The following is a 21,098-nucleotide window of genomic DNA, read 5'->3' as shown; positions in this document are numbered from 1 at the left end:
AGGCTACAGTTAAATCTGTGCAACTCGACTCAAGCCAGTTAGGTTATGTGGATAGAAGAGGGTAGAATTTAGCCCCCTGTTTTAAAACTCTTCTCTTTCAAATCAGACTTGATTTTCAGGTGTTTTGATCATTTATTTTTTTCTGATCAAAACCAGAATTTTATCATTTGACTATTTCACAAATCATAGAAGTTAGAGGTGGAAAAAACCTAGATGATGCAGCCCATCTCACTGCCAGTGCATTTTCTTCCCTACAGCATATTTTCTAGTGCATGCAGTCTAATTTTTAAAATATACATTATCATCAGTCTTTCAAAATTATGAATACTGTTGTAAGAAGGGTCCACAGAAGAATGGTGAAAAGGACTAGAAGCATGGGAAGATTTCTGTGCAACAAGAGATTGAAAAGATTGGGACTGCTTAGTGTAGGAGCCCATGGAGCTCTGGGCTGTGTCTTCATGCCTCACAGCACTCCAGGCTGGGGCTTCAGCCCTCCTATCATCTGCATAGCTAGGACTTCACGCCCCTGCCGCCCATGAAGCTCTGGGCTTGGGGCTTAGGCCTCCCCGTCCTCCCCCCAACACCAACACCTTTGAAGCTGTGGACTGGAGCTTCAGCTCCCTCGCAGCTGATGCCTCCCTCCCCACCCAAAAGTATGTGATTAACATGCTAAAAAAATTAACATGTTCATTTTTTCAGTTAATCGCAGGCATTAATTGCGATCAGTGGACAGCCCTGATAGATAGATAGATATGGATAATTAGAACAGTCACAATTAAAATATATAAAACCTCTTTTTACAGGACATAAGCCACTAACTGCCTGAGGATAGAAAGAAATTTCCCCAAAGGCAGGTTATTCCATAATTGTCTACAGGGGGAATTGAAGCATTTGGCAGCAATCCCTGTTCCTGGCAAAAGCTTCAGTAGAAGAACACATCAATATTGCACGGGAGAGTCCATATGATAAAGAGATCCCTTTTGGTGCGTGGCCCTCTCCCCTGTTCACAGAATTGCATGAAATAACTATTTTAGGATATCTGAGTGTCTGGATGGGGAGAGCGAGGGAGCACATTCTTTTGGTGATTGATCTTATGGAAGTGGTCAGGTTAGATGGGAAGGAAGTGATTGTTTAGGGATTCCGGGGCCTGGGACACAGCTGAGGATAGGCTATAGGTTGGGAAAGGGTAAAAGCTAGCTTTTACTAATTGATTAGGCCTTGTGGCACTTATTCAGTACAATGACATTCTTAACATGAAGTCAGTGGGACTTAAGCATGTGCTTAGCATTAAGTATGTTCTGAAGTGTTTTGCTCTGAGAGTAAGATGGGTGGGGAGAGATAAATCATTTAATAACAATAATTAAGGTATTTGGGAGGGTAGCATCTGGACTAGGACAAAGGATGTTTTGGGGAGATGTTAAAAATATCTGGGTTATTAATAGAAAGTAGAAATGACTAGATTCATTTTGGATTTGAGTCATACCTGCAACTTATTAAACGTAATTAACCTTGCCAAACAATAGCAGGGTTATTTTGGACAAGAAAATCAACATTACTGACTAGAGCCTTGTCCTCCCACATTGGTCCTTTTTCAGTCCTGCCTAATTCATTTAAACCATAAATTGTATGATAGTAGTCATGCTGCAGAACTCCACCAGCCACTTCTCTAGGACTAAAAGTGCACTCTCATTGAGGTGCCTTACTTTAGCTCATATTTTCTGACCCATCAGATTTCAGCACAAAAACCAGGAAGCCCTAAGGTGGAGCAGGAGATTAGAGGGCAGGTCATCCCAGCCCAATATGGGAAACATTTTGCAGCTTCGTTGCTTTTTTTAAACTCCATTGATTCACAGGGTTGGATCAACATACCCTCTGTGTCTGAGACTTCTGCCTCCTTTTCCTATCTTCTCTTTTTTCTTCCATTCCTACCCACAGTTAGTCAAAGAGGAATGGGGTGATTCCAGGCTCATTCCCAGTACCAGTTTTTCCAGGGCTGAACAGGCAGGACTTAATGGGAAGGGAGACTGGCTGCTGAAGCTGAAGTACTCCAGCTCAGTGCCACAGAGCCACCTCCTTCTACATCTTCCACATACTTCTTACCTGCAGGGTTGTCATCTTAGGGAATGGCCCAGTGGAAGTGGTTCACTACTTATCTCTGGTATATCTCATTCCTAGTTGAGGGCAGAAGCAAGTTCCCCGGCCTTCCTCCTTCTTCCAGGTCAAGGGACATTAGGGCCCTTTTGTGGGAGGGAGGCTGTGAGAGGGGGAAGGCCCTCAGTCTTACAGAGCTCTCGGAACTTCAGGTAATCTGGATAGGATTCAGATAAGCACCCATGTACCTTAATGTACTGCACTTAGACTAACTGCATCCCCACTTTGCCTTGGAATCTTCTATTATCAGAGGAACCAAAAAGATCTGTTTAAGTTAGTCTGAATGAAAAGAGCTTTACAATGTGTTGAGAATGGAGGCACAGCGATGGAGTGACGCATGCTGTAGTTAGAAATCATTCATATGACGTGAGGAGACCATTAGTATAGATCTCCCAGGTCAGATGGAATATTGTACATTTATACAGCATTCCACACCAACTGTTTGTGGCAAGGATATGTAAGAGAATTCCATGGCAAATCTGAGTACATTTTGTAGCACTTTGTCATTGGCAAGAACACATAGCCAGCCATCTGCCAGTTAGTTCATGCTTATACACCTCATGTTAGCTGCAGAATTTCCAGAGCCAGATGCCATGCACATCCAGAACACAATAAATCTTATTCAGCATTTTGCATGCAATGGAGGATCACAGAAATAGATTGTCAAAGTTCCTATCCTCGTTATTGCCTCCAGATATGTATTGTAATCAATTCAAAACACAGAATACTAGATTGTCTTTGCAGTCATAGTTTTATTTCACCATCAAACATCAGAAGCAGTGCAAATTGTAGGGTATTAGATGGCATATAGGTACAGTATATCCTAGATGGTTTGCAATAGGTATAAGTCTTATTAGCTCAAATGTTGTTACTGCTATACCTATATATGTGTGCAGCATATGAATTCTTTATAAAGTCACAAGCTGCCATTTCATCTGGAGGTTTCAGGTCTTATCCCTCTAAAACGTGGCAACAATTTTCTGAACTGGGAAATAAGTGAGATTTTTTCTTTGAAATTATAATGAGTTCAACAAGTGTTTGTTGACTTTTGGAGAGACACCTGCAGGGAAGTGCTGTAGGGGGCCAAGGTAAGCGTTCTCTCACGGTTTTATGTAATTGAAGTAGTATTTTGCAGGATTCCAGGGAGCCTAAATATGAACCAGAACAAGAGTATAAATAAGCTAGGGCAGATGGTTTCTAATAAAGAAATCATTGAGGTAGAGATACTTTTTTCCCCATAACACTGCTTGTGGCTAGCTGATTTATCAACTGCAACCACAGTATACCTGATGAATTTCTACATTCTAATTCAATTTGCCAATGGAGTTCCTTAAAGCACATATTTATGTGCACAAAAACACCTCAAGCTGGTTTTCTTTGTCAGTTTTTGATGCACACTAGACTGCTGAATATGGGAGATACCCAAGAGCAGTTAACATGTCACCACAGAATGCTGGAGTGGTGAAGGAATTACATAAATGTGTGGCTTGTCAGAGAGATAGAAATGGGTTTGCATAACAGCATTATTGTTTTGTAAATGATAAAATAGGGATGTTTTGAATTATTCTGCTGGTGTTGTATTGACTTATATAGAACTGTATTATGCAGTGCACTTTACTTTTTTAAGTACAACATTTTCCAGAGCATTCAGAATTGGCCTAACTCTGATCCCATTGAATTCATCCTAACTTAACAAGAACAAGAAGAGAGCCTCACTGATGGCTCTTTTTCTGTTTATATTGAGAAATATATTTTATTTTTATAGACTTTTTACAATGTGCTAGTAAATGTTCTGTTGTGTGGTTTGTAAAAAAGATTGAGCCTTTCTAACAAGAGACTTCCCTTTGGCATTCTGCTTTTGAATGAAAACTGAGGAGAGTCTGCCATTTAGAGAGCAGGTGTGGACTGGGGAAGTGCAAGCTAAAAGGATTCACAAAGCTCTGTCCTCAGATTGCTGTTGCCTTAATCTGGTTGATTCTCTTAGTCATGTGACTCCTGTAGGACTGAAGAAATCTGGGCCAAAATATTTTATCTTATTCTGCAAATTCACAAAGTATAAATTTTGAAAATTTTCCTTAAACCACCCAGAGGCAGAGGGAGTGGGATGCATGCAAAAGGGCTTGGAGTGACTGGGATCAGCTGAATAGAAAGTCACTGCCTGTTTCTTTCTCTCTCTTGTCTATCCTAGGAGAAAAACCATACAAATGTACCTGGGAAGGGTGCACCTGGAAGTTTGCTCGCTCAGATGAACTGACAAGGCACTATCGTAAGCACACGGGAGTGAAGCCATTCAAGTGTGCAGACTGTGATCGCAGCTTTTCCCGTTCAGATCACTTGGCACTGCACCGCCGTAGGCACATGCTGGTGTGAGAAACGCTACTTGTCAAGCAGAGTATAAGAGCTGGGTCTCTTAACTACGTGCATTCAGCAGGGCTGAATCATCTTCTACAGTGTTAACACAAAGGGCATTCCATAATGTCCGTAACAAAAAAGCAGGAAAAGAAGTGCCACTCTTCTCCTTTCCATCTGAAGTTAAAGCCCCCGAGCATGGCAACCCCCCAAAATGTCATCATGTTCACCTGGGAGATAGCAATTTAAATGCTACAAAAATGGGCATTATTTTCCATGCTGTGTCCTTTAACAACATTTATGGCCTGTACATTTTCTCAGCTGTTGGACATTTTATTCTTGAGAATTATTGCTATTTTGATTATCAGATAACAACACAAACCAATGACAAAAACAAGATCTCTAGACCTTTAGTATTCCATTGTCTCCCCCTTTTTTTGAGTGCCGTCTTATCATTATATAAAATATACCTGATCTGTGCTACAAACAAGCATGAAAGTCAGTGAGAAGATTTTGCTGGAGAGGTTCCACTATCTGAAGTGTAGGGGCACTTAAGCAAACTTTTGCAATAGTTTTACTATTTCACCACAGTTTGTCATTATGACCTAAAGGACATCAAACATGTAACCTTTTCTTTTTCTTAGATTTTTTTTTGTTGAAGTCTGTAAAACAAAATGGAGTAGCAGCATTTCAGCTGAAGTGCAGTATAAGCATCTATGCTCTGCTGTGGATTTGTTTAGAACAGTTCATATAGAAGCTACAAGCTACTGCCCTGTTTTCAAAGTGCAATTTTTTGTTACCCAGGCATCCTCCCCGTCTACATACATGTATTTGATTACAAGGAAACAGTGAAACAAATTTTATATCCACTTGCACCAAGATTAGTGGCGTGGCCATCCATAAAATGGAATTGAATGTACCACTGCTAGTGAGGAAAAGCAGAAAAGAAACAGTTGCATCTCAAACAGGTGAAAGCAATAATGAATGAAATGGCTTTCAAGACAAAAACATAATGAGGACTTGCAAAACCCAATCTTTGTACCAACTAAGGTGGCTGTAAAGAAATAGCACATTGGATTTTTTGTGTTATGTTGACAGCTTACGCTATTCTTTTTGATGTTTGTTGGCCTGCTAGGTACCACAGTTAAATATTTTCATTCCCATCGAATGTAATAGTTTTGTGGCTGGAAAGGTGAGACAGATGAGGGGGTTGGGAAACCCCCACTGTTAATGGGTTAATAGAGTAGAAGAGACGTTCTCTGAAAGAGATGATCCACAGGGTTCTAGTTTCCTCACTTGGAAGTACAGGATAAGGAGACATTAGTCAACCCAGTATGCTATAAATAACCCTTCACATGGGATCCAGAGGTTGCCACTGCAGGCATCTTCCACCCAAACCTCCTTAGTTTACATGAATGCAAATTGTTTATGATTCCCATGCATCCCTATAATTGTGAACCAATTTGTATTAATTAAATTGTATGGTTAAAGAGAGGAGAAACTCTTAGCAAGCAATTGTTCTTTAAAACAGAACAGGGTTTTTTTCTTCTTCGTGAGGATCTGTTATTCAGCTCAAAGTTACAAAGAGCCTTGGTGAAATGTTGTGTTTGTTGAGATGTTTATAGTTTAGAGATAAAAAGTAAACACATAACATCTTCTGCAGCACACTTAATTATGAACACTTGGTTCCAGGAACTGGATAAATTAAATTCATGATGCCGCTTGATGCCATGATGTTTGACCAGTCTGAATTAACTTCTGATTCTGAAATAACAATTATTATGTTACAGGGCTTCTTAAATTAAAACAGTCTTTAAGAAAAATTCAACCAACAGCTGAGGAAGGCATAACTAAACACTAAAACAAGTGCAAATAATTGAAGAATAATGTTAAAGGGACACTACTGTATAAAGATTGGCAGGCCCAAAGTTTGATCATCCCTAAATACATTGGTAAATGTTCTCCTGATACTGAACAATTGATCAGCTCTCCCAAATAAGGGCATCAAGAGGGTTCAGCTCCAGCTCCCCAACTAAAAGAGCAGCACCAAAAAAAAGTCTTTGTTGTCACTGCATGAGCTTGCCTCTTCCACTTCTCGTTTCCTGTCCTATTCTCATGATCAGGTAGGTCATCTAAATCCAAAAGAAACATTTCAATATCTAGCCTTCTCATAACCAGCACTGGAGACCCCACTGGAAAGTGAAAGGGACAGTGTAATGGGCTGTGACTGAAACAAACCAAGAGCACACTATAGGTAGGTGGGTTGTCATGGGGTCTCCTGACTATGCAGCTGAGATTTTACTACTAGTGTTGCATCCCTCCTATAAAGGATTGATTGATCAGTGTATGTGAGATATAATTAGCATTGTCTGTAGGTTACATTTCAGACCCACTTGTATTAACTTCAGTGTCCTTTTAAACATACTATTCCTTCTAATAACATAGAAAAAAGGTTCAAGCACATGTCAATGTATGAGATTTCCTTTAATGCGCAATCAGCAATTACTCAAGTAGCAGTAATTGAACATAAGGAACCAGAATTTACTTTTGGCTGATCTTTACTGGTGCACAAAAAATTCCCTTCAGCAAATAATGTGGTGTCTCTTCTTTTTATTTTTTATTTATTTATTTTATTTTATTTTTGGAGCTAGTTCATCTTTAGAAAACAAAGTTTATTGGCCAGAAGGAGATTGATAAGCCTGTCAGCGTAGTTTTCAGGAACAGCAGTAAGGGATGTCGTCATTTCTCTCATCTGGTTGCCTATTCATTTACGTATTAAAAACACTGCAGCGGATAACAGAAAGGATCTGGTTGTACTCTGGATTAGACCAATGTGCAATGGGTAAAGCCATTAAAATCACTGGAGTTACACCGTCTAGCACAAGGGACATCAGAAACAGGTCCAGAGGCAAAAGTATCAAATACTGGAGTTTTCAGACAATCCCTCTTGATGCATTCTCCAGTTAGGAAGATTAAGATAAAATATCTGTGTGTGAAAGACCTTTCATGTTGCTATTCTATCCAGATAACCTCTCCAATCAGCTATGTCTGCCTTTGGGGTTTGTAGGCACTCACTGAAATTAATGGTGAGCTTCATGTGTATATTTGAGCACACAGAATTTGGCCCAATATGTTCATTGAGACCATTTTTAATGCTTCTGTTCTTGGTCTGAAATGATTTAAGAGAAGTTATCTTTGAAGAGAGATCTGAACTTCGTCTAATTCCAGTGGTGTTCTTAGACCAAGGGTTTTGCTTCAGAACTACCTCTATCTTTTGCATTCATGCAAAGTCTGATATTCCCTACTATAATTTCCTCTAAAATGCCAAATTCTGTTGCAGATTTGCAACTTGAATGGCTTACAACATAAACAGCATGCAGGAATATCTGGTGTCATCTTTACCAACACACTAGATCTGTACATATGCAATTGTAAAACTTAAATGTGAACCATCCCATTCTTGCAATAAGAGCAAATTTTTATCCTCCTCAGTGTGAATAAATGGTAGACGGGAAATGCACTGTATGCATTACAGCTTGCATGTGCACTTATGCTACAAAGTGCTACACTCCAAGTGATTTTAAAAGGCTGTTTTTGGTCTGGACAGTAAAGCCCAGTCATCAATAGTATCTGAAAACATATTGAACAAGTGTTCTCTTTGATACAGGATTTTTTAAACTTTAAATTTTCATTCCTTTTTTTAAACACCCAAATGATCCAGCACTTTGAAATCAGCTCCTAGCAATGGCAGTTTATAAAGGAGATGAAGATGCAGTATTCCTTATTCTCCACTTTCTTATACTTGGCACCATTAAAAGTAAAATAGGTTTAAACTAAGGTGCATGTGAAATTGTTAGCTGAGATAATGTATAATGAAATTAACAGTGTTAAAAATGCCATCAGCAATATCGTTATTTGGGGTAAATTCACTATGCAGAGAATGGACAAATGACTGAGCAACACCCCAGAAATAATAATGGAATAATAACAACCACACATCTCATTTTCCATTAACTGCATAGAAAAAGTATCCCAGGTTGTCATTGATAAATGAATCTTTTGATAATTAATGTTCTTTAACAGAAAAATTATCTTTCTGCTTTGTAGAGGGTGAATGCCTCAACATGGAAATGAGTTTACCACCATTAAAATCTTTTTTTTTAAGAGGTCAGTGAGGTAAAGTGTGTCTTATACAGCATACAAAAATAGAGACTATTCGCCATGTCCTCCCTGCCCCAATACACGCGCACATCCATACCTGCATACAAACACTCACATGTTCACATACCTCATTACATACGTAATCAGAAACAAAGATTTAACCATGATTTCAAAACCAGATGAAGAATTGGAAATATTTAGTACTGTAAAAGAAAATACCTTCACCTTATTAAGAAACCAGCTTGTATTACTGTATTATGCCTTTGCCTGTGTTTTATAACTGAAGATGTACATAAAGAAATTTCAAAACTGCTATATTTTCACAGTTTCATTACAGAGTAACAGTAACTGTGTAATGTATGCTTAGCAAGTCATGCCCATTGGTACTTTTAAATATGTTATATCCTAATCAATTTCAGTAGGAATTCAGTTTTTAGTATGAAACCTAACTATAAGGATACTGCATCTTTAAAAAATAGAATGAAGGTATTTTACTGTACTTGTAACAGTTTAAATATTCTGTAATATATGTGATAGTCGAAAAGTATTTTCAAACTTACAATTTTACACAGGTTGTAAATAGTTTAAATGAAGTATGTTTAAAACAAAACTTTTAGTTTTCATCACAAAAAATAAAATTAAAACCTGCTCAGTTATGCCTTGTAAAACTTACACACAGTTAAAATATAGGAACTAAATTGTTACACTTTGTCAGAGCATGTTCAGTCTGTGCAAAAATGTAGTGGCCATTTGTCTTGGTTTATTGCCAATGGTGTTAGATGCAATGAAGCCATTTTGAGTCCTGGGAAGCTGAAAAAGTCAAAACTCAAAATGCCTTAGTCTGAACAAGGTAAAAAACAAACAAAAAACAAGAACAACTGCATTGGTGCTTTTTTTCTAGTCACTAAAATGCATGAAAGGTACAGTAGCATCAGACTCTTATTTAATTTATTTGTTGTGTTTATCTTCCCCTACTAAAATGCAGTTTGAATGAAAGATTGCATATCTAAAACAGATGGTCAAACTCTTTGCTGATTCCAAGGAATTTAGTCTTTTAGGTACAGTTGCATGTCAAGATGAAGTGCTACAGGAAGATTGTGACAATTCTAGTGTACATATACTTGTAACAAGGACCACCCAAAGTCCACTTACAGACATGAAACAGAAACTGAACATGCCTGTTCATGAGCATTAGAACTGATGGGATGTTCTTATACTTTTACACAGCAATAACTAGGATCCTGTTATCAATAAAACAAAAATTAAATTACACTTGGACTACATCTCTGCAATGCAGAAACAAACACAAAGTGCCATTTGTTTTTTCATTTATTAAGAAGTTGTGCTAGATCTTCTTTGTCTGGTCTTTTCACAAATCTGCAGGAAGAAAACGGATTGTAATTTGCAGGTGAATCAGACCACACCAGGTTTAAATTATAGGTGGAGGTCATTGCCCCAAACTGTTTTAGGTGTCCCTCCCAATTTATGGCTAATTTGCTTGAGAATCATCCAGGCATCCACGGTATTCCCAAATGAAATAATCCAGAAAACAGCAATAAAACCAGTGTAACGCTAGCTACTATTTCTAGAAGAATAATGCAATGCATTGTTTTTCAATGGAAATTCCTTTGAAAATCCTCTCCGTTGGTTTTGAACTCTTGAAACTTGGATTTCACACATTACTTCTCTCTTTTTTTGCCCTCTTGTGTAATATCCCTTTTATGAAAAATTTAAAATCACCAGGGAACTAGCTGAAATACTTTAACAGTCAGCAAAGAATGGATCACTCCCTTTTATTCGTTTTGTGATAAGCGGATGGGAGCCTGGAGCATATTTAAATAACATTTGCAGATATTTTTTAAATTATCTAGAGAGAGTTTTTGATGTTAAATGATCTTACTAATCAACTGTCCTTGACAATTACATTAATAAATTAATTGATTTTATTATAAAAAATAGCCAGCCATGACAACCAGTGCTTTTACACACTGTCTCTGTTTTTACATGTAATCTTAAATGTTTCTGACAGAAAGTTGATTAATTGATGTACTAATGGACTCTTAAAATATCTCAGTGGTGTCATTTCTCAGGCTTTTTCTGCTTCTTAATATGAACCTACTGAAGATCAGAATTTAAACTGAAGAACATTACCTTCTGTTCTTAAACAATGCAATGCAGATCATATTTTTAAAATAGCTTCTCAATTTGTAATTGCAGGTTTGCACATATTACATTTTGTGTATGCAAAAATCCACATTTGTGTGTGCTATTTGAATCGTATAACATCTGCTTGATTGCACAAACTGAGGCAGGATTCTGTGTATACAAAAATAGTTGTGAAGAGAAAAACAGCAGGTGCAAATTTAGATACTACTTTTGAAAATGTGGGCCTATGTGTGCAAAAACTACTGCAGACAGTGTGTGTCAGTTAAACACGTTTCATTACCACTAGTTTAGTAACAAATTATTTTTAATCATATCAGCCATCAGTGGGTAGAATCACATCAGGACATGCAAATATTTATTCTGTGTCATCCTGAATTTAACATCCAGACATTAAGCACATAAAAGGACTCAGTGCACACTGGGATGGTAGTAGAGCATCGTACAATATGTCAACAGAAGGCTGAAAGGCAAAAATGGCTCCTGTTTTTTTTTTTTCTGTGTATGTGTGTTTTCTGATGGAACACTGCTAGAAACAGGCCCCCACAGAAATCTCCTTTAGGGGGATTGGTTTACTGCAGCAGTATATGTCAGTTGGCCATTCATAAGAAAGGCAGTATAGTCTTCATGATGCAAAAATGTGCAATTCTTCTTGCTTCATTCTGCAATACACACACACCCACACACAGATATTTGCTTTTAGTTGCATTGATTGCCAGCATTTCTCTGTAGTAGTTGTTGATTTCATTGATGTTGGACTATGAAATAAACTGTATTAGCCTTGTCATGTCATAGAATATTATGGACACACTCTTGCTCCTCAGCACAGGCAAAAATTCAGTGGGAATTCTGGTTACTATAAGAATACAAGATTGAGCTCTTAGTGATAGGGATTCTCTAGGGCACTGTTGTGTGAATTCATGATCTTCAATGTTTTCCAGAGTTTAGTCTGTCAAAAAAAAATCAGCAAGCTGAAATACTAGTGACTGTAAAAATGCTTGATCTTTGTGTATTGTTGGACACATTGATTTGCTTCATGAGATATATTTTTGTATGTTGCTAACCCTACCTTTAAAATGCATTTGCAAACATATACAGTGTTCAGCATGGTATCACACTGAAATGTGATGTGATTGTTATGGACTGTATTGAGATTAAGACCTGAGCCATGCAGTTTGGAACCAAATTTAGGTACCAACATTCTCTAAATCCAAGCCCATCAGATTTTGGGTTGGGCTTATCAAAGAGACAGTTCTGAGACACAGTTTTTGGATTGGGGCTGAACTTGTCCAAAATTCAGACTAGGTTTTATCTTGGGTTCTGATTCAAGCCCATTTCTAATTGTCATATATATACTTCTAAAGACAACTTCTTTCTCTCCCAATAGTTGTGTAAGTATAAATGTGTTTAGTGTAAGCTCTCCAACAAACACCCACACAACACATTCCCTTTACCTGTTGTCTGTTCCTGAAAAATTATATCTTTCATTTGCATGCACAAGAGAACATAAACAGTTATAAATTCAGACATCAGATCTTTTAACATACCCCACCACCACTCTTCCCCATCCATCCCTCCCGCACATACACACTTGCTCAAAGTGACTGAAGAGTTGAGACACTATCTACATGTGAGGTCAAAAATAATATTAATTTAAAGTGTTCTGTCAGCTGTGTTTGTGAAGAAACAAAAGAAAAAAAATATCATTCTTGGCCAACCCAAACATAGATGAAGCAAATTCCACCATGATATTAGGTGTAACTCTGAGGCCAGGGTTGAATTTGGCCCCATATTTTTCCCTTCAGCTAGGTCATTATTTTTGTAAGTGCCAGTAATTGTTCATATGATCCTCTTGTGTAAAAATACAAAAACATCCCTTACTTTACAAAACTATGGATTTGGGACTGAAGCTTCACAAAGTGGAATAATATGTACAGCATCTGATTCTCTTTCCTAGAATATGATGTGAAAGGTTCACTAGTCCATAAGCCGACAGAGATAAGTGTGTCAATAGAAAGTCCTGTACTGAAAAGAATTAAAACTACCAGTGCTAGCAAGCAGATGTATTAATTCCTTAAATCTTTCTTTTGCTTTCTTTTCAAAGGGTTTTAACTGCAAAACATTTCTTTTAAAAAAATCATCTAAAGATCTAATTTCCCAATAGTTTCCTCTGCATTTATATACTATGTAGTGTTTAGGCAACACCTATGTTATAAGTTTATTAATATTAAGTAAGTGTTGTTCTTGTATTTATGTATAGTGTATGTACTGTAAATATACTCAGAGCTTTTTTCCTCTTACTGTAAAATGGTGATTTTTGCCCTATGATAATGTAAAGGGAGTCCCCACATGAAATTCTGTCAGAGGATGACTATTCCAGTCTATTCTCAAAGATTTAAATGAAGAAGTGTTATTGTTTCTAATAGTGTCTCAGACATATTCTGTTGGTGCATTGCTTTTCTGTATTCAACTTTCCTATGAATTGAGCTGTGAACTGAAATAGAGTTTAAACCTTTAAATGTATGCATTTGTATAATTATCTGAATGGAGGCATGAAGGTTAAATAAAGCATTTTGTATAGAACAAACCCCCTAATTATTACTGTGGGTGACTCAGATCTTCTGAAATGCAGTTATTAACTTTTTTAATTAAACCTTTGTTACAAAAATCTTTTCTGTAAACATATAGTGATTTTTAATAGATTTGTTATGAAATAGATTTTATTTGCTTCTGTAAAAGCTACCATACAAAGTATAGATATTTTTACATCTGTGTAACATGCAGGGGCAAATCAGAGTAGCACTCAATGATATAAATGGGAAAGTCTTAGGATGATTAAAAAAAATTGCTTAAATATGATTATTTAAGGCCAAATTTTTCACACATTTCCAATAATGCTCTAAAAACTAGTTGAATACTTTTCTTTAAAAAGGTTAGTGTAATATCTTCTATCTGTGTACTGAGTTACCACTACTGTACGGTATCTGAGTGCCTACTAAGTATTTAAAAATGCAAATATGTCACACACTCACTCTCCCTCCCTCTCTTACCCTTTCTCCCCCCCCCCAGCCTGTAGGGGAAATAGCTTAATTAATTTATAGTTTCTTTGAATAAGGATGCATGTGTGGCAGGTATCTATGTGCATGGATGCATTTTGTGGGGGTGGGTGTGCACACATAGGAGTGGGGGAGAGAGAGAATCAATTATTGAAGGAAAGCTGTGGTAAGTCAACAGGGCCAGTGCAACCACTTAGGCGATCTAGGCGGTCGCCTAGGGCAGTGACATTTGGGGGGCACTATTTTCTTCAGCAGTGACCGCGGCGGCCAGATCTTCAGTCGCCGCCGGCATTTAGGCAGAGAGAGCTGGGGCAGGGGAGCATGGGGAGGGCTGCCTGCAGCAAGTAAGGGGGGGACAGTACGCAGGGGAACTCCCTGCCCCAGCTCACCCCTGCCTTGTCTCCTCCCCAAGCACTCCGTGGCCGCTTTACTTCTACCTCCCAGGCTTGCAGCGCCAATCAGCTTAGGTGCAGCAAGCCTGGGAGGCTGGAGAAGTGAAGCAGCCATAGCATGCTTGGGGTGCTCGTGCACGGAGCAGGGGTGAGCTGGGGCAGGGGTAGGGGTGCCTCAGAGCGGAGGGTGGGGAGCTGCCGCAAGGGGGGCGCCTCAGGGTGGGGGCACTGGGGGGGAGGGCGCAAGGTGGAAGTTTTGCCTAGGGCGTGAAACATCCTTGCACCGGCCCTGTAAGTCAAAAAAAAAAAAAGTAGTTTTTGTATTTGGTTTAGAAATTGGTGGGTTTCAGCATGATTCCATATTCCAGGACTAGGCCCTGTGAAAGTTCTGTCTCCTGGACTCATGAGCCACTCTCTCTAGTGGCTAATTTCTCCATGGTTCTAATGGAACATTGGGACATCATGATCGCAAGGGACAGGCAAGCTCTACAGCAATTAGGACCAGTCCCAAGGATGGTTGTGAATACAGGACAGAGACTTGAACTGGACACTGTATTCTTTGGTGAAATTTGTTCCAAAATCTGAACATTTCCCTTTCCTTCACATTTCCATTTCTTCACTTTTAACTGCTATAATTATTTTTCTAATTGAAACCAGAGCTTTAAATGATTAAGGCACAGAAACAAATAAACAATGTGCTTTAGATTTGGAGACCTCTGGGCTTTATCAAAAAATGTGCATAAACCAAAGCCATACCCAGTAAAGTATAATTACAATCTCTTAAGCCACTGATGTATTTTAAATATATAGTCCTGTGTCTCCTCCTGCTCAGAGTTATTACTGTTGTCTCCCACACAATATGTTGTTTGTTCCCTTTCAGAGCTCTGCCTGGATTTAATATGTTTCTCTCCCAACAGTGCTATAAGTATAAAATACATCACTTCCTGTTTAGTCTGTTCTCCAATGAACGCCTACGCAGTATACTCTCTTGACCTATGTCTGATTCTGAAGTTATTTCTTCCATTTGCATGAACAATAGGCTAATTGTCATCTACTTTTCCCTTTTGTTTTTTTGGCTCAATGTGTTATTTGAAGTGCTGAGTCTGTACTAATTAGTATATTTGTGCAAAGTGATTTTCCATTAATGTGAGCAGCAACAGGCACGAGCAGCCGCCTTCATCTTTGATCATATAGACACTGAATCAGACAACTGAGAGCCATTTGTTATCTGACGATAGATTCGATAGACAGCAGCCTTGATCCTTGTGATTCATTACACATCACAAATAGAGGTCTGTTCACTCAAACCTATATTTGTGGATGTGTGGTCTGGTTCCACTGTGCAGGGTGGGGTAGATTTGAGAAAACTGAGCCAGAGTGCATGCTCTCCCAATGCACTGTTGCTGAGGAGCAAGTGGTAAGGGTCCAGGACGTAATAGAGCATCTACCTCTATGCATATCTACCAGCCTTTGTCCCCCTACAAAACTAGGAAGTTGGAGCCGCAGAGTGCACTAGTACTTGATAGGTAGGATTCCTTCCCCACCCCTGGTGAAATTCCCAATGTATTGTCCAGATACTCAGGCTGTGCACTGGAAAATATTTTTTTTTCCTTGTTAACCAACCCTCATCAGGTATTATACCCATTTTATATATGAAGAAATAAAGACAATTAGCAAAAGTTTGAGTGGTCTTAACTTCACACGGAGAGACAGTAAAAGCTGGAAATTAAACCTAAAATTTCTGGGCCTCCATTCCCCTGATTAAGCCATTAGTCAGCAGGGCTTCCATCACGTAATGCTTTTATCCACTCAGTTGCTGACAATGTATTCTCCTGTTGGATACTTTTCCCAGGAGGCTTTGAGGGGCCTGAATTGCAACAGTAGCCCCTATCCTTGCTCTTGAGGCAGACTGACAAAGCTATTTATTGTCTCATGTATTTTCCTTAGCATAGATATACAGCCCTCAATAGTCAGGGCTGCCACTTACAAAGAAATGAGTAACTAGATGTGGCCAATGAGCTCAAACACATCAATATTTTTGATCCTTCATGTTTTTTTCTAAATTTTGCACAGCCCCATATGCGGCTTTACTGTACCCTTTCTTTGCTACCTTTCTGGGGAGATTGATCTATAAAATTCCCTTGTAAAACATTTCAAATAACCAACTTTTTCTGGGGTGATTTTTATTGTGTATGTTTCTGTGTCTGCACAAAATGTTAATAGACAGAAACTAACAATAAAGTGCAGAATGGATACAAATGCAAATAGTGAAACCGAGGTATTTGCAAAACTCTATAAATCTCTGCTAAACATAGGTTTCATGTTTAATCTTTATATTCAGGTACATCTCAAGGTTATCTACCTCTGTGAAGCTCACTGGAAGCTTTTGTGATTTGTCATCTGCTCCATTTCTTATCAGTTAAAGGCATTTCCTCTTGTAACATTTATTGTTATCTGCACTGTGTGTTTCTCATGAATGCTATGTGTGTATTGGATTCTCCTACACTGAATGGAAAGAGTCATTATGTTTCCATCTAGCTCTTGATCAACCAGTTCATAAATGTGTCATGTTCAGTTTAATGTAGGTATGGAGCAGTTGACAAGTGGCCTCTGCCTGTGTATATGTTGTATTTTCTGAAATACTATGTCTCAAGTGACAAGAGATTTGCATCTCCAGAGAAATGTGCTCTTTTTCCCCCTGGCAACCCATGTCACTAGGAGATAAGGTTTTGGTGAAATATGTCAACACTAAAAGTTATTGTAGAAATTACACAGCATCCCTAAAATGCACATTGAAGAACCTAAGCTCATATATACTATTATGGAAAATCAGTCCAATGGTTGTGTTGTGTTTTGAATCAAAATAATGTTAACATTACACACCAGCATTAACAGCTTCTTACACTAGACAGCATTAAATATCCTACAACGGTTTTTACATTCTAACAGAGGCAAAACCTCAGCCCTGCAGCAACAGAGAGTCCGCTGGTTGAGAGGCCAGTGTACCTCTGCAAGGAGTGCTCAGGACTTACCTCATACCTACAAAAGTCAGATCCCAGCAGGGGCCACAGGATCTATCAGCAGCACAGCTTCTACTCTTCTGTCTACCTCAGGGAGGGAACACGATGGAGTCACAGAAGGAGACATCAGCCATTGGGCTGAAATAGCCTGTGGAACTGCTCCATAGCTATTCCTTGGCCTGGTAGGAGAAGTTCATTTAACATCCATTCCTGTGAAAAGATAGCCAGAGGCCACCCCAGTACTTACATGCTAGGAACCTGTATTGTTCCCCTTAATGTGGGACAACCCACAACTATAGTGCAATCTAAGAGTTAATATGGTTTCTTGTCCTTTTTGTCTTAATTTTCCTTTTTCTGAGGAAAATTTTAATAAAATACACCATTACATTGCAAAGTGAGAACCATGTCCTGCCACGAGTGCAGGGGACTGGACCTCTTGAGGTCTCTTCCGTTCTACAATTCTTTGTGGTTCTATGTCATAGGCACCCGGATTTCCATGCAGCTCAGAAATATCAAACTGCATGCTGTCTCTGTAAGTAAGGACTGCCATTGGTCCAGTCCTTGCACTAAATCATTGCATGTCTGGAGCTGAGAAATGGCATACATTTCCAGCTCCAGACTTGCTGCTTGACCTCTGAGAGGGATGGTTGTCCAGTGGCTATGTCACAACCCAGGTTCAATTCCCTTCTCCACCACAGACTTCTGTGTGACCTTGGTCAGATGGGATTCACAAAGCTGTTTCTGTGTCTAACTCCCCATTGAAATCAATGGGATTTAGGTGCCTAAATAGCTTTGTGATCCTCACTCAGATACTTAGGTCTAATTGACTTCACCTTTGTGAATCCCTCCAAGGTACTTAGGTGCCTAACTCCCATTGATTTTGTCCCACCTATACAATCACTTTGGGCTAGATTCACAAAGGAACTGAGGCTTGGTGGGACTCACCTAACTTTTAGGCACCTAGAAAATCACTGGAGGTGGATTACCTATAGCTATAGGAAGACCCCTCCCATCAGCTTAGGTAGTGTCTACACTGCAGCACCACAGTGGCGCAGCTGTAGCAGTGCAGCTGTAGCATTTCAAGTGTAGACAAGCCCTAAAAGTCAGAAATGTAGGGAGCCAGCTGTTTGCTTTCTCTAAAGCTGCTTTGTTTTAATTTTATTTGATGTCTACAAGTCAAAGCCTTAGCACCTTTGTTTTAGTTAAACAAAATACATGGGGCATTGCACGTGTATATTAGATACAAGTTTCTGGCCTCCAGCTTTGGCCACTCCCCAAACGAAATGCTGAGTCTTGTACCACAGTAGGTGTAAATCTGAAAGTTTCATTTATCAAAGGGCATTACTACAACTACAAGAAAGGTACAATGGGAGCCCGGGGCTCAACATTTGGTTTGCCATTTAGTTCATCAACAACTAGGAAAGTCTGATTTCTTGAGTTTCCATCATTTATAAAACATTTTTGAAAGATGTATGCAACTTGGACACTGTTACTTCAGATTAAAATCAATTAATAAACAGTCAAATGGGGACCGGAGTTGCCATATTGATGTTTTAGGGAAGAAACTAATTGTAAGTAAATTTACTAGTTGCGCACTGTTGTAATAATTAGGGCCAACCAATTTACCCTAATTGTAAGCTTACTTGTAAAATGTGAGTGAAAGTTCATTAAATGTCACAATAACCTATAACAACAAATGATAATTGGAAAAGGTGCAAAAGGCAGACAGAATTAATCAAGACAAAAAAGCCTACTGATGTAATTCACTCATGCCTAGTAAACAAGAAGTGTGGTTCAATCAATGAACCAAAATTGGTATGTCAGTGACAAAGCCTAAATGGTGGACAAAACAATGAGAGAATTCCACCTATCACTCCCTTTTGGGATCCTTAAAAGAAAGATCTTCAGAGACAAGTGAGCGCTGGCAAACTAAAAGAAGAGGAAGGCGCAAGCTTCACCGTCATGACTGCCACCCCCACCATCTTTTAGGACCATGGGGCCTTTGTTGTCCTAATCCTGAGAGAGGTCCTCACCCGACCAGAACAAGAGAGGGACCCAGATGACATCATCTCCTGCACTGGATCCAGCTGAATACCAACCACTACTGGGGTGTAAGACTTTGTTACTCACTCCCTCTTTGAGTGTTCTGTTCCTTCATTGCCTTATTTCTTTTCTTTCCTATTTCTCTCCTTTTGTCTGCTGTTTAATAAGAGTCTGGCTTATATATTTTGCAACACTGCTGTGAGCCTGTGACCAAAAGAAGGCAGCTAAAAGTATTGTCCTAATCTGCCCAGTGCTGATACTAGTTTGCCATGTCTCAAAGTGGCTGATAAGACCATGTTCCCTACCTGTGTTTTTTCAGCAGTGAGACTGCAAATGGGGACAAAAGCAAAGACTGGAGCTGTATTTTCTATCTTTGCTGTTGTCTTCTCCCCACTTCTCTGGTGGTCTTAGAAACAACACCAAAGAGTCAATAATAAAAATGACGCTTCTCTTTGCCATTGCTTTTCTATTTCTGGTTTTGACCACAGCTTCTAAATTAATATGGGACTTGGGCACCATGGGTAGCAGGTATAATAGGCCAGAGTAGGCTAAGCCTTCCCAGCACAACTGCTGCTGACCCTCCACCAGATGCCAGGGCGACGGTGGCCCCGTTTCTTCCCTTCCCTGCTGGGAGTGGGCTTCCATCAGAAGTCATAGTTTATGCACCACGCAGCCACCTGGAAATCTACACGGTGCATAGAAAATCTCAGTGTTCTCCACCCGCCCCTGCCTGGCTGCTCCTTTCCAGGACTCCATCCAGGTAAGCAGCAGGCCAGCAGCAATTAGGGGTACCTGGCGGGTAGCAAATGCTCCTCCCAAGTTTTTTTATATGTTCAAGTTTTGCGATGGAGGGGAGTGCTCAGCTCGGCGGAAAGGCGGTATAGGGGGGTTGCTGGGCTGAGCGGGGAGAGGGAAGGAAGGGTGAGGCAATCTGTGGAGGAAGAGGGGATGGCCAGCGGGCAGCTTGGCATTGGGGCTGGCGCTGGGGCTGGGCAACCCAGAGCGGTTCGAATAGAGGTCCTCTGGCCGCGACCCATGGTGGTTTGGAAAGGTGTCCTCTGGCCACAGGGGAGGGGGCGCTTAAGGCTCTGGTGGACAAGGGGAGTGGTAGGAGTGGGGCCTTAGGCTGAAGGGACAGAGCCACATAGCTAGCCTCCCTGAAGTAGGGGCTCACGGGCCACCCATGTTGGCATGTCTCTTCTGAAGCCTGCTCCTGCTGTCATTGGAGACTATATCAAAGCTCCCATTGATTTCAGTGGTGTAAGATCAAGCCTTTAATCCTTGCAGAGAAGGTTATGTGTGTGCATAGGAAGAGACAGCATGTGCAGACTGTATACAGTGATGTATACTCTAAATGCTAGTCAGTACTAAAAATTAAACCAAGGATGCCCAATATCAAACATACCTGCTCAGTCTTCCATCAACCATGGCTGACCACTCAGGTTTGTCTGTTGACATAAATAGGACCAACTTGTCTTCAGAACTTCCCACTGAAAGTGAACTCAATCCCTCATTCTCAAAGGATCAGTCCACTTCAAGCATCAGGTGCTAAACACAATTTGGCCCCATTCATGCCAGTAGCCAATCTGTGTTCAGAGGGCCCCAGGGTGGGCTGTGCTTTCTCTGTGTATCCTCTATCTGATGTGATATAGATATGTAAATACACTCATTGCCAGCCAGATGGGATGTTGTAAGGTTTAATTAATGTGTGCAAAGCACTTGGAGATCCTTGGCTAGGAGGCACTCCAGAAAAGCGAAGTATT

The 21,098-nt window shown here is 39.7% G+C and overlaps 1 protein-coding gene across 3 annotated transcripts in view; it reads left to right on the top strand.

Annotated features, from left to right (window-relative positions):
* The window catches only part of KLF12 (Kruppel like factor 12), a 377,128-nt gene extending 363,704 nt beyond the window's left edge, over nt 1-13,424 (top strand). For all 3 annotated transcript variants that reach the window (XM_030566483.1, XM_030566492.1, XM_030566477.1), the window contains one exon: nt 4,340-13,424. In XM_030566483.1, the coding sequence (XP_030422343.1) occupies nt 4,340-4,521 (182 nt within the window). In that variant the 3' untranslated portion in view covers nt 4,522-13,424. The remainder of the gene's footprint in view (nt 1-4,339) is intronic.
* The last annotated feature ends 7,674 nt before the right edge of the window (nt 13,425-21,098 follow it).

Source organism: Gopherus evgoodei, chromosome 1 (assembly GCF_007399415.2).
Source record: "Gopherus evgoodei ecotype Sinaloan lineage chromosome 1, rGopEvg1_v1.p, whole genome shotgun sequence".
In the NCBI taxonomy this organism is placed as follows: Eukaryota; Metazoa; Chordata; order Testudines; family Testudinidae; genus Gopherus; species Gopherus evgoodei.
The sequence above is the reverse complement of the archived record's forward strand: the minus strand, read 5'-3'. Positions and strand labels throughout refer to the sequence as shown.